Raw genomic sequence first — 14,008 nt, 5'->3', positions numbered from 1 at the left:
TAAGTCATTATATTCTATATGAAACCAGTATTAAATGTAATTATATTTCGAGTATTCTCTTCCAGCGTTCGGGCGGTCCACAGTCCACAGTCCGCACCGCGATGTGCTTGTGATGTTTTGTTTTAAGATAGACTTCAATGCGATGAATATTGTTTTAACGGAAATCCACATCGATTATTAATATTTCTCAACAAAAAAGAGGATTTATAGGAATGGAGTTATAAAATTTCCCAACGACGCCTAGGGGCTCAACTCTCAGATAACTAATACTGTTTCTTTAACCATACCGGGAATGATCAGTTCTGCGGTCGTGGTGTCACCAGTCCTCGACACGAATATGACATGCTATAAACAAATTTGTCCTTTTAACAGTTCTCGGGCGGCATTGCGAGCAGGAGCGCACGTTAACAAAAGTAAAATAATAATCGTCGGACTTTTTTTGCAACTTTTTTCCGTTAGAAACAGTCAAGAAGTCTTGTAATCTTACAAATGTAACTTCTACAGAGTATTTTTAATAAAACAAATGATTTGCAGTAAATTAAAAAATTTGTAAGTCAATATATATGAAATGTTCTTTTCATGAGTAGTTTTAATGGTATCGATCACTCCGCACACGGCTCCCGAGCGGGCCGAGCGGACCGTGTTAGGTGTGTGGAAGCTGTAAGGAATCGGGAGGGAAAAATAAAACACAAAGTTTACAAAAAGTACGTCTCTATTAGAGAGGGCAACGTTACACGCGTCGTGTCAGAGGTCGAGTGACGCGGACACGGCGCCACACCGACTATAACACACTGGAAACAATTTAGACCCTTAGAAAAGTTCCCAGACCTGGCGGCCGGGGGCGGCCGGGGGCGGCCTGGCAGCTGGCAGACACACGGGGCAGAAACAAATCATTCCAGCGACACCACAGGGGCGTCTCTCGACTGTAAGAACAGGTCGTCACGTGACGGCACCCGCAGCGGGCGGAGTGTGCGGACACGTCGCCACCCTTCCTTATAAATATTACACGTCGGCAAACAGCGGCGACGCGCACTGCGCCCCGACTCCGCCCGATGCGACACCGTTCGTGACTCAACACATGTACTATTATATTTTTGTTACATAATTTATATAATTAAAGATATTTCTCTCCGGAGGACATCGGACTGCGACGTGGCACCGATCTAATATTGTAACGACTCGTCTGCTGCGAGTATAGTGGACAGCGAGACCTCCGCCTCGACTTGACGACGGAACTCGGAGAACAAAGTCCGAACCGTTCAGTGAGTTCACGATACGTTCTCGACAACAACGCGATCAGAAAGACGGCCAGCCGAGGAGCGGACGTGTCGGACCGAAAAATATAATGATTAGGAGTCAGTGATACCGACACAAGCAAATTAGACGAACATACGGCGAGCGAACATACGGAGTGGATCTTTCACAGTGAGGGGACCATGTACAACTTCATTAACAAAATAGTCAAATATTTTGTATCAAAATATTATAATAAAAATAGCAGTAATTTTCTAAGCTGCGAATAAAAAATGAAACGAGCGAAGAGGACGGAGGGTCCAGCGACACGGGGAAGGTGCCGGCCGTGCTCCGGGGCCCGCGCCGCTCTGGGGGGGACTACTCACTCATTCACTCAACCTTCCCAATGTCGCCGGAGGCCAGCCGGGGTCACGGACGAGCCGATGGTAACCTAACATATAATTAAAATATACAAAACTTGTAAAATCACATCGATTCCATGATCGGAACACATTCTACTCCCGCCGGCATCGCCGAGGAGCGCCGCGACACCGGGAGAGGGGCGTGCAGAGCGCGGGGAGGGGGAGGGGGGGCGTCACGACCCTGTGTTTGAAAACTACTCCGGATTTCCAGGTGTCTTCATGAAGACGGTCACCGGTCGGCGCTCAGCCGCCGCGGATCATAGTGAGGCGTTCGATACGTTCGTAGAGACATGCCAGAAACGTTCAGTGGGGGAGCTGTCTCCACCGCGTCCACTGCGCGGTACGCCACGGACGTGGCCGAATTCACGATCAGTATAAATAATATTCACACGAAAGTTACAAGTGTACAGGATACTCGTTAAAATTAACCAAAATTAAATTTAAAGTGCTTAATATAAAACTATTATAAGTAATTACAAAACATACACGTACAGGCCGGCCGCGACCGACACCGCCGACGACTCGCGGACCGCGGTCGGTGGCGGTCGCGGTCCGAGAGACCGCAGGAGAAGGTTCGAAGATCGGGGCTGGTCGACGACCTCGCCGACTAAATTAATTTACTATCTAACTACTTAACGAAAGAAGCGAAATGCGAAGCGCGGGGTGGCGCGGGGTGGAGGGTCGGGAGGAGGGGGCGGGGGTCGACTGAGGAGGCCGCGGGGCGCCCCTTAGCGGCGGAAGTTCTGGCGTGGCTGGAAGGAGGCGCGGTGAGACGACAGCGGGCGGCGGCGCGGGGGCTCGCGTCCGCGGGTCTTCTTCTCCTCCACGTTGAGCTTGACGCCGGCGCCCTCGCCGCCCTCACCGCCCTCGCCAGGGAAGTACAGCGGCTGGAAGACACACCCACGGTTAGCGTATACTGTTAGCCTTGCTCCGCGGCACGAGCGCGAGGCGGTTGCGGACGGTCGTACCTCGTTGGCGGCGGCCAGCAGACAGTCGGCGGCGGCCTGCGCCGTCTCGTAGGTGATGAAGCCGTAATTAGGGTGGCGCGGCGCTCCGGGCGCGGCGGGCTTGCTGTGCACGCGCAGCTCGGCCACGGGACCGAACCGAGAAAAGATAGCACGCAGACTCTCCTCCGTGGCGGAGTGCGGCAGGTTGCCCAGGAACAGTTGCTGGGCGTCCGAGTACCGACGACCGCCGTCCTGGTTGCCGGCTGTGGAGTGCGAGGCGAATCGATATAAATGTATCAGTGGTCGAAGCGTCGAGTGCCGCAGCGGACGGATCTTATTCATGGTCGTATCATACCCTGCTGCTGTGGCTGAGCGCTCCTGGGCGGGCGTGCGCGGGGCTCGTGCGAGGCGGGCGCCGGCGCAGATGAGGGAGCGGGAACGGGTGCGGGGGGCGCAGGGGGTGAGCCACGCGTTGTACTAGCACTCGATCCAGACTTCAGCAGGTTGGCGTACGTTTTGGGTTCCGGAGGGGCGGCCGCCGCTGAAATGTAGTCAGATGACCTTTTGTTAAAACGGATCGTTCGAATAATCAAGGGGGGGGGTCTAGGAAAGGAGACTCGCCGCTCACCGGGTTGAGGCATCGGTTGAGGCGTCGGCTGCTGGGGCGGAGGCGTCGGCTCACGCTCGGGCTCCGGGGCCGGTTCCTCTTCCCGCTCGGGGACTGCGGCGGCGGCGGGTGCGATCGTGCCGGCCGAGGAGACGGGGCGCAGAGTCGAGGTGGTTCCGGCCGGTGTCGCGGGACACATGGCGGAGGGGTCAGCCTGCAGCGCGGCCGCGAGGTGCCTGGCGGGGTCGTCGTGAGGGTGTCCGTTGAGATGCGGCGACGCGGGCAGCGACACGAGCTGGGCGTGCGGCGGCGCGGGGAAGGGCGCGGGCGGAAAAGCGGGCGGGAAGTACCCGCCGGCGGCCGCGTCCTCCTCCTCGGCGTCCGAGCGGCCGGAGCCTTCGCCTTCTTCGTCGGAGAACACCACGTCCTGGTAGCGGAAGATGTCGTTGTGCACGTAGTACTTCTTGGGCGACTGCGCCGCCAACACGAAGGTCTGCGTGAAGCGCCTCATGGGGGCGCCGGCGTTGGACAGCTCGCCGGTGACCTGCACCACGACTCCGTTGCCCAGCGTGGCCTGCGCGTCCACCTGACTGATCTTGGCGTGACAGTCGCGGAAGTTGAGCTGCTGGATACGGTTGTGGATCTGCTTCTGTCCGACGACAGGCAGCGTCTCGCGGTTGGGCGCGTCCAGCCCGCCATGCACGAACGACGAGTAGTTATTGTAGAATCTGTCCGGGGCATGACCAACATTCATACTTTCATATATTTCATGTTTATATTTACAGCGGCTTTACAAGTCATATGTCCAATAGTATATATATAGTTTAGTATAAATAAGGTAAGTGTTGTTCTGTATGACGCGACGAATGTGACTGGCTAATAAGTACTACAAGCATATACACAACGTAGGCTGTACGGGATGAGTGTCATTCTATGTATAACAAGTTAAGTATAAATGATCATTCCATACATTTCTACTTAATCAAAAACATAAATTTAAGCAATCCTAGGGTCTGTTTGTAGGAGAGTATATGATAAAACTGTTATACATAATGTTTAAGAGACATCTGGGTAAATCAAAATTAATATAGTGTACATTCCATTTACTGGTTTTAATTATTTTTCTTAATGTAATCATATTTAATAAACATCAAAGAATATGCATGTGTAATACATGTAATGCAGTGGAATGGCCATGACAGAGTTAGGAGATCGGACCGATGATGTCACCGGAGGTATGATACCACTGATAACAGATAAGACGATGATGTCACACTCATGACAAAGGCAGTCCTCGGGACTCAACACACACACACACACACACACACATTTTTAACACATCAAAGTTGAAGATACCATGCTGGAACAAAAACTACAATGGTTTAAATAAGGCAGGTCACAATGATGACATTCATTGTTTAAAGGAATGTTTACAAAGATATGTACTTAACATTCAAAAGGTACATCATTATGGGTTAGTTAATCAAAGTTTTTTGATAAATTATTAACTATTTCAAGAGGGTTATTGATAACATGATTGAAAACATTTTACCCCAAAGAAATTGGTGGAAATTAGATTTGCTGTGAGGCAGGGGACAACTATTAAATAATAATATATGTATGGATGTACTGAAAATGTGAGTGATGTATATGATATTCTTATTAACCTATGCAGGTGTGCGGGCGCTTTGTTGAGCAGAGTGTAGTATTGGCGGACGAACTCGCGGCCGACGCTCTGCGGGGACGGGGACGGGGACGCCTCCATTACCATCGCTGTTGTCACGGTGCGCTGATACAGCCCTCCGCTATACGCTGGCAACACACATGGAACATGACACCTCGGATCACAGAGACACCTCAACGGACTATGGCCGTAACTCTTAACATATATCAGATATGATTTATAGAGCCATGAGAGAGATCTCACTGTTTCATAACAATGCTAATAAATCCTTTCCTATTAACATGTGTCCCTATACACTGTAACATAGAGTCAAGTGAAGCAACTGAATATATGGTGTCTCAAGCCTAAGGTGAAACAACTATAGGTAGTATATACTAACAGACTAATCATGAATAAGTTATTTGTAACAAGGAAGTTGCACCATCCATCATCAGACAAAATCTTCACCATGGTCTTAACATCAAGAATCACATTATTGACTTAATAAAAGCAATGGTCTATATACAAAACTACAATGAGAGAGCTGAGAAGACATCTTATCAATTTCTGAATACGGTTTCACTGATTGTACCATTTATATTAGTGCTCCATGATACTAATGCAATAACTAATATATATTTGATAATCAAGCCTGAAAGGAGAATTAAATATCAAACAGTTATATAAAATATACTTTAAAGTTTTGCTCTAACCAACATGAAGTAATAATGTATTATTACGATCATTATTTATTAAGAGATAATTCTGTTTAAGTTTCAAGTGTGTGTAAAATAATATATTTTACTGTGACTAACAAAAAGCTTTTCCTACCTTAATATTTTTATTTGAATACAAAAGTTTTTTTTTAAAAAAAGCACATAAATTAAAATCTAGAGCAGATTTTGGGTAACTAAACTTAAATAAATATACTGCAACAAAGTATTTACTATCAGAAGCGAAGATTAAGCTTATCAAATTAAAAAGCAAATCAAATCTAATTGTGTGACCATAAGACAACAAAACAATGTAACCACTCAAACAAACAAATAAACTTGCAAACCGCGCGAAATTAAGTTAGAAACCATAATCTGTCTACTTCCACAGGAATGGGCTATTTCCTTGAAATGCTTAATCTTTTCTGACCGTATATTGACCGAGTAATCATTCAGGGCTTTTTCAAACCACGCATGGCGCTTCTGACTCGTCTATAATCAGTATTTCAAAAAGGATCCTTACAAACACTTAACAACATAGACATGTATATGTAAATAGCCCACTATTAACGAAAAGCAAACCATTCCTCAACTAAAAAGCTCGGTTTATATAGCATAGAAACTAGAGTTTTAACCTATAGAAAAAATCTTCCGCCGTTAACAAGATTGCGATGTTGAGCATTTTAGCGGTATTCGTTGAAAATCTCTTACCTCAGTAAAATATAGGCATCAAAATGTTGTAAACTGTAACGAATCGTCACGAAAATCGCGAAATTTTCACGATAAATACGGGCTGAAAACAGAAAAAGAGCCTACCTCACCGTTCGGTGTCAATTTTGTAATAGTGCTGCCAATATCAAAATTTCACTCTAATTTAACAATTATAGTTGTATTTAAAGATTGTGAGTCTTTTATTTTATTAAAAAAAATTGAACAAAGTGGTATTCTTTTATTTATGAAACATTTTTGTATGAAATACAGGTGTTAAATGAAATATTTCTATGTATTTAAAATTGAATTTACCGTCAATGACACTTTTGGAACCTCTGAAATTACAGTATTTAATTATTTTCACTTATATAATCATATAGTGTCGTACCTTTGATGGAAATTGATAAATAAGTTATTAAGAAAGTTTACTTAAAAAGCATATTTAAGAGGACAGCTAAAAAAATTTATTTTTTGTGACGCACATTTTCATATACTGAATTTATAGTTTATGTATGTTAGTACTACCTTATTATATAAGAATTTGTTACATCTCGTATAATTATTTTATGTCTACTGAGTAATTTTATTACCCATATATTTAGATTCTTTGTATTTCGTCGTGTTTTTACTGACGAAAAATAGTTTAAGGATTATTTTTGAACGTAAATGTAGTTACAATTGGCGGCATTTAGTTTTTAATGTTGGTAAAGATATTGATTTATTCCTGTGTAATCTTCCTACTCTTTTGCTCCTTCAAATTTCGAATGATCCATCTCTGTTTATACCGGTGCGTGCCATTGACCCTACACAAACTACTGTTCGTTTATTGGTGGATTCGAGGGAAGGGATGAAAATGTCAGCAAAAAAAGCGCGTCGCTTTACAATAAGCCAACATTCCGAAATAGTTCGCGCCGACTCATCATACTCAATCTTTCATTCTTCTGCATTTGGCATTCGGCGTCGAAGGTCGTGTTTAGACCTTAGATTTTAGTTTATTGTTACTTATAAGTCTATATTTAGTCATTATGGCCTCTAACGATAATTTTGCACAAGATGTTACTGAAAACCAAGTGAATGGAAATGGAGAAAACGGTGGAGGTGATGGTCAAGAACATAACAGCGCCGACGCCCCAGGACGCGATGACGACAGGTACTACTTTTAAACTTTTTAAGTGCTTTCAGGAGTTGATACTTCGGTTAGGAAATATGTTTTCTTGTATCATCTTTGGAAAATAGCTGAAACTTAGTGGTTTAGTAAGATTTTTGCGTTGTAACTTTGTTTTTACAGTAACTATTTGATCGCCGCAATGGCGGCGTCGGTCCGGCATTTTTCTCTATCGGCATTGCAATCTATTTTAATCCTTAAGGAGTTTTCAAAATTTAATGTTCTTATTATTGCAGTGGATTCTTCGCGTATTAAATTAAGCCTCCTATGTCATAGTTCTTATTTCAGATAATTCCAGGATACATTATTAATAAATTTATTGTCACCGTTCAACTTAAAATGGCGTCACTCGCGCGTCACTATAGTTCCCGCCGGCGCGGTCCCGTTATCGATTTGCGCATCAATTTTTTTATTTTGCATTCGATCAGTGGTTTGAATGTTACGGTCACTCGGCGAGGACCATATCGTTGATCGTACAGTACAGCTACTTGCAAGATTTTAAATCGGTGGTAGTGCGTGCGGCTCAGTACGCGGTCAGTTTGGAGCGCCACTAACGCCCTGTCTCTCTGCAGGTGTGAGCCTGCGCCGCCGCCGCCGCAGCCACCGCAGGACGTCATGGTATATATCCGCAAGGGCTCACACTAAAGTAACCCACGACCAAACTGACTAGATTGTCTTGGCCACTTAACTTTGGGCCTCGTTCACACTTGCCAATTTCAAATCTTGCGATATATCACTGTAACATTCTTTTCATTTCTGGTTGTCTCTGATAATGTTAAATTTTGCAGTTTAATTTTTGTAACTTACAGGTTTCTGAATTTGTTTTGCTGCAGTGCTTGGAGTTTGTTTTTCACAAAATAGTAGCTGTAAAGTACTGTAAACAAGTACTGCATAGTGTTAATTTAAATTAGTAACTTACACTTAAGTCAGTTTCTAAATCGCGACTGAGCATCTTTGTTGTTCCACAATTGATTTGTTTCTTGTGCTTTCAGAAAACTTTTTGTTGGAGGGCTCAGCTGGGAAACGACAGATAGTGAGTAGCCATCTCTTGATGACTTATAGATTACTTTAAATAAATCTCTTTAGAGCATGATGAACCAATTCAGTTCTGCTTCTGACATTATTTGAAGATAACATACCCCACGATCCTGAGTTCAATAAGATTAAAAGAGAGAAAATGAAGAAATGAAACAGAATTTAAATGTGTAAAATTTAACTTTCAGAGGAATTGCGTGAACACTTCAGTGCGTATGGAGAAATTGAAAGTATCAATGTCAAGACAGATCCTAATACAGGAAGATCGCGAGGCTTCGCCTTCATTGTATTCAAAGCCCCCGATTCCATTGACAAAGTGATGGCTGCTGGAGACCACACAATTAACAATAAAAAAGTAGACCCAAAAAAAGCGAAGGCTAGGCATGGGAAGATATTTGTTGGAGGTCTTAGTAGTGAAATCTCTGATGATGAAATCAAGAACTTCTTCAGCAATTTTGGAAATGTAAGTACTTGAATTATTTTATGTATCATTCAATGTGCACATTACATATTAGGCATGTGATGAAAAATCCGGATTTGGTGAGATAATTATGTTCTAGATTACTTTGAAGAAGACACCGGGCCACTGAATAATGAAATAAATAAGAATTTATTAAAATTTCTTTATATATAGACTTAACTGATGACGTTTGCTTTCAGATTATCGAAGTCGAGATGCCTTTCGATAAAACAAAGAACCAGAGGAAAGGTTTCTGTTTCATAACATTTGAATCCGAGCAGGTGGTCAATGAACTCCTCAAGACACCAAAACAGACCATTGCTGGCAAAGAGGTACATTCGGGAAATGATATTTTTTTAAGACACTTGCCATGTGCAATTTTGAACAATGTACTATAATAATGTCACTCTGTATAAAGGTCGATGTTAAGAGGGCGACGCCTAAACCCGACGGCCCTGGAGGCATGGGCGGGCGAGGAGGACGCGGGGGCCGCGGAGCTCGCGGGGGACGGGGTGGCCGCGGCGGCTACGGCGGTCAGGGCGCCTGGGGCAACCAGGGGTATGGCGGCTATGGCTACGGTCAGGGAGGATACGGCGGCGGATACGACGGCTACGGGGGCTATGGCGGATACGGATACGACGGCTACGGGGGCTACGGCGGATACGATTACTCCGGATACCCCAATTACGGTAAACGCGGCAAGCAGCACTAGTAAGCCGGCTCCGCTGGCCTGCTCACCGACACATTACCTCGACTGATGTTACCTGATCCTAGAATGTAAACGTAGAGTAAGGCTAGGCGCTAGGCTAGCGTAGTGGGGTCGCTCACCCTCCGTCCTTAACATACCTCCTCGCTGATGTATATTAGATGGATAAGGAGACGTCGTCGCGTGGACCTTAGGTGTATGTCTTTAGTGCGTAGAAAATATTTATTTTTCTATTATAACTGCGTATTTACATTGATATTCTATCGAGATAATGTGTAGTGAATGTTTGTCGGGGCGACTGTTAGGGTCGGACGAGACGACCGCCGATGGATACTACTCTTGTGTAATCGAAGTTAAATCATTTCATATAACTGAGAATCATTTTATTACATTTTCATTAGTTAGTTTATTTCCACTGATGGTGTCGCGAGCCGCGCCGCCTGTGTGCGTGCACTCGATCGACCACTCTTTATCATTGTTTCACTGAGGGTACTATGTTTGTACATATATGTTACCGCCTTACGTTTTATAAGTGTTTTTTGTAATACCACTTTTGACATCTGTAGCAATGTCGCCCGAGTTATTTGTTTTGGTATTTTTATTTTACCTATTTAACGCTCTCGCCACATGCTACATTTGGGTAATTGGGGTAATATATGGAGAGACATTGTGAAAGTGATAAAGATATGATGAAGCTTTTGAATAAAGCACTGTTACCAAAAATCAATGTGTTTCCATATATACCCCAGTCCGTTCCCATCCATCCATTCACCAAACCACCCACCCACCCACAAATCCTATCACCCTTCATCCATCCATCCATTCATTCATCCATTCATTCATTCATCCATTCATTCATTCATTCGTCTATATATCTATCCACGACCCCTTATTACCACCACGCCACACAACTAACACTTCTGCGATTTGTTTAAATGACACGCGTCTCCCAGTCAATATATCTTAGTCCCGAGACAACAGACACCAGATAAGTCTATATTTATTTAATGGGGGACGACTCGTGACTTAAAACGAAATTAAATTGTAACTATATTGAACGATCTGTAATGAAGAGGGGAGTACGCTACGCACATAATACACAGTAAAGCATTACAATATATAACGAAAGAACGGGGATAGTGTGGGAGACTCGGGAGAGGGTGAGGGTGAGGGGGACGCCACAAGCACGGACGGTCGAGGTGATGATTGTAGACTAATGGCTTTGTGTGTGTGTCGGGCAGACTACGGCGGGTACGGAGGGTACGAGGGAGGCTACGGCGCGCGGGCTGCTCCTCGGGGGAAAGGTACTGCGCTATATGCACGGCCGTGCGCAAACTACCGATATGTAGCCACGGCCCGGGGACACGGGGGCTCGGGGCCCGTACAAGTATCGGTCGTTTACGCCGAGCGGCTGAGCTCTCATGCTGTTGTCGTTTTATTGACCGAGTGTTCGGGAGCATGATGACCCCTTGACCCTGACCGTGAACATCTCCCCGTCATGTAGCATCGCAAACGTTTTGGCGTCTCGCTGACTGACGACGTGTCACGCGTTCCAAAACGTTTGATGTGATAACACTGACAGATTAATTTTATACACATTCCTTAAATATGTAGATGTGATATTAATATTACTGCATGTATATTTCGCTGTAAACGTTCCTCACACTTATTCACTCGTAGGAGCTTTAGTTTTTTTATTATCCTTCTTCAGTTCGTGTCAGGTTACACATGAACTCTTCCCGCTCTAATGTTTGGCGATTTGTAGTCATTATTTATTGCGATCCGAAGTGTCGAACGGAACCGACGCGAACGCGGTCTGTGTAACCTCTCAGTCGAATGATCGTAATACTTGTTAAAAATGGACACTTCCGTAAATATTTAGATTTAGAGTAACATAACATTGATGTGACTGGATATTAGATTTCTGCGTAAAGATACGCTTACACTAGCGACCGAAAGACATGTCGACTCGACCGTCGATATATAAAGGATTTGGCGTGACGTCACAGAGGCGGTGGAGGGAGTGTATATGTGGGGTGGGGGGTTGGGGAGGAGGTGGTTTACAATCGACCGTGACGTGACGTGTGAGCGTACAGTTACTTTGGAATATTCGCATGACTAAGTGTAGGTCGGCGAAGTGTATCTGCCGAGGATATCATGTGACTCGTTGTAGCAGGTTACCAGGGCGGCAAGCAGCGCGGGGGCGGCGGCGGCGGCGGCGGCGGTGGCCGCGCCAACCAGAGGCACCAGCCATACTAGACACTACCAGTACCTGCCCATAGTCATCTCAGTCCAATAGTAAGGTGAAGTGAAACACGTCGACTCTGCGCCTGCACGGCGCGTCTCCTACTGTACTGAAGCTAACGAGGCCGGTGTGTTGTTTGCAGGTTAAGCGATCGGTCATGAGCGTCCCCCGCGCCGCGCGTCGCCGGTCGGCCGTGTCGTGGGTGTCGTGGGTGTCGGGGAGGCGTCGTTCCATTCCACATGATTAATTTAAGAAGTCTTTTTAAGAAATTTTAAGAATAAAGTAAATAGTCGGTCATGTGACGCGACCGCTTCGGAACGGTCGACGCATGGAATGATCATAATATAGTATGGATTATAGATTAACTGAGTATTATTGCTGATTAGATTCAATTTTGACATTTTAGTATCGAATCTTACCTTTTTAAACCGATTCTATAGAGTAATGATAATAATTATACAGAGCTTAAAGTGTAGTGTCGTATGTGTGAGGAGCCCTGTCCGCGTGTCTGTGTGTGTCCGTGCGTGTAGGTGTGTGTGTGTGTCGGTGAGAGTACAGCCGCGGTCCACTCAGCGATGACTGTCTGGATCTCATTGCAGAATGTTGTAGATTTGTAATTTTTCTTGGTAATGTAACATGGAAATTGGAATCATGTATTTTATACAAAGTAGTCGTTTCTTCCATTTTGTAGGGATGAAAATTAGTTTAAGGTAAATGTTCATGAACAAACTCTGGAGATGTAGGATTGTATGTCGGAATATAACGATATGTAAATAAAAAGTTGACGGTTGTCATTGAGTTTCCGATGTCGAGAGCTCTGTACAATGTTTAGTCTAATTTTATCAATCTTTAATTAAAATAAAAACCTCTGAATCTATTTTTAAGTACTTAAATGTTATACAATACACACGAAGCTTTATTTTTCTGAAAAGTTTGCATTCTGAAATCTTACCGTCTGGGTAAAAATATAAGAATAAGTCTTGTCAGTATCGAACTTGTAATTTGGCAGAAGTTAACAATAAAAAATGTATAAAAGAATGAATGTTGTTTTCTGTCCCTGTTTCTGTCTGTGCTGCAGTGTGCGCGGTGATGTGGACTCGTCATGCTCTCTGCCACCTATGAATCTTTCTTGAAATGTTCCATTTGCCACTTGTAAACATTTAAAACTAGTCCTTAGATGTTTTTGTGACTTCTGACTCTCACCACAGTATCAAAGGTGTCCCTGGAAGTACTCATTTAATAAAACTAGTGTTTTTGGAACATAACGTCGCCTTATTTTATTTTATGTTTTTTCCAGTAGTTTCGTAAACGGTTAAAAATGGTCATATAATAAAATCGCGAAGTTATCATAGTATGCCCGCACCATTAACGTGGGAACTTAAAATTTTAAACAACTATGATAATTATACAAGTGAATATGGCTAGCTCTCCCATCGGTATCGAGTGTCTCGTGCATGTAGTATTTATGAATAAAGATCATTCGAGTACCACTTATGTTTATTAAGAAATGTTATATTCCATGTTGCGCTAGGCATCATCATGATTGTATTAGAATGTTTTACAATTATTAGAAGAATTAATTTCTATATCACATACCTAATTCTCGTTAACTGTAACGGTTAAGGTATTAGTGACTAATTCATCTGTGAGTAACCCGTAGTTCTAGTTGTAATTCGAAACCTAACCATCAAAACTAGTTTCTTATACGCACATAAATATTTTAGTAATGGAAAGGTCATTTACCTTATTTAAATACTTGTTTATAATCCTAAAGAAATAAAAAAGTCTCGATCATAGATCCCAATAGAATGAAATGACAAATGTTGGATTTTAACAATTATGTTTTATATGTATACGACAATCGAATGGAAAATAATTTTGTGTCGTTGAAGCATCGAGGCTGTTACTTATTAAGAAATACTTTATATTTTTTTAGAGTACGTTTCTGCTCTTTAGTTTGTACGGCTGTATTGAACATTGATTATTATCAAAGTTCTAGTAGTCCAGGTGATTGGTTACCATGTTGGTTGTAATTAATAAGGGAGGGGGTGAACGAAATTTATTTGGTTTCTTTGTGAACAACTAAAATACTGGTTCAAAT

The 14,008-nt window shown here is 43.6% G+C and overlaps 2 protein-coding genes and 1 non-coding gene across 10 annotated transcripts; 2 read left to right on the top strand and 1 right to left on the bottom strand.

The window, feature by feature from the left end:
• Positions 1-694: 694 nt before the first annotated feature.
• LOC116768906 (ras GTPase-activating protein-binding protein 2) lies at positions 695-6,443 on the bottom strand. The gene is made up of 6 exons (XM_032659787.2): positions 6,297-6,443; positions 4,877-5,021; positions 3,231-3,937; positions 2,958-3,143; positions 2,624-2,865; positions 695-2,542 (listed from the first exon to the last, which is right to left on the bottom strand). The coding sequence occupies exons 2-6, from the start codon at positions 4,978-4,980 to the stop codon at positions 2,384-2,386; spliced, it is 1,398 nt and encodes a 465-aa protein (XP_032515678.1). The 5' UTR covers positions 4,981-5,021; positions 6,297-6,443; the 3' UTR covers positions 695-2,383.
• Positions 6,444-7,217: 774 nt separating this feature from the next.
• On the top strand, positions 7,218-12,945 carry LOC116769299 (RNA-binding protein squid). 8 transcript variants are annotated; one of them, XM_061528736.1, is made up of 8 exons: positions 7,218-7,446; positions 8,454-8,494; positions 8,685-8,959; positions 9,157-9,288; positions 9,375-9,645; positions 10,904-10,966; positions 11,839-11,960; positions 12,050-12,945. In XM_061528736.1, exons 1-7 carry the CDS (start codon positions 7,322-7,324, stop codon positions 11,919-11,921), a joined length of 990 nt encoding a protein of 329 aa, XP_061384720.1. In that variant the 5' UTR covers positions 7,218-7,321; the 3' UTR covers positions 11,922-11,960; positions 12,050-12,945. The 8 variants fall into 8 exon arrangements, with proteins under 8 accessions (XP_061384720.1, XP_032516238.1, XP_032516237.1 ...); XM_032660347.2 differs by having other exon boundaries at positions 11,839-11,965; XM_032660346.2 differs by having other exon boundaries at positions 11,836-11,960.
• On the top strand, positions 8,546-8,616 carry LOC116769355 (small nucleolar RNA snR61/Z1/Z11). The gene has a single exon (XR_004353459.1). It is a non-coding gene; the product is annotated as a small nucleolar RNA snR61/Z1/Z11 (small nucleolar RNA).
• Positions 12,946-14,008: the final 1,063 nt, after the last annotated feature.

This window comes from Danaus plexippus, chromosome 5 (assembly GCF_018135715.1).
Source record: "Danaus plexippus chromosome 5, MEX_DaPlex, whole genome shotgun sequence".
Lineage (NCBI taxonomy): Eukaryota > Metazoa > Arthropoda > Insecta > Lepidoptera > Nymphalidae > Danaus > Danaus plexippus.
Note: the sequence above shows the minus strand (reverse complement) of the source record. Positions and strands in the feature narration are given on the sequence as shown.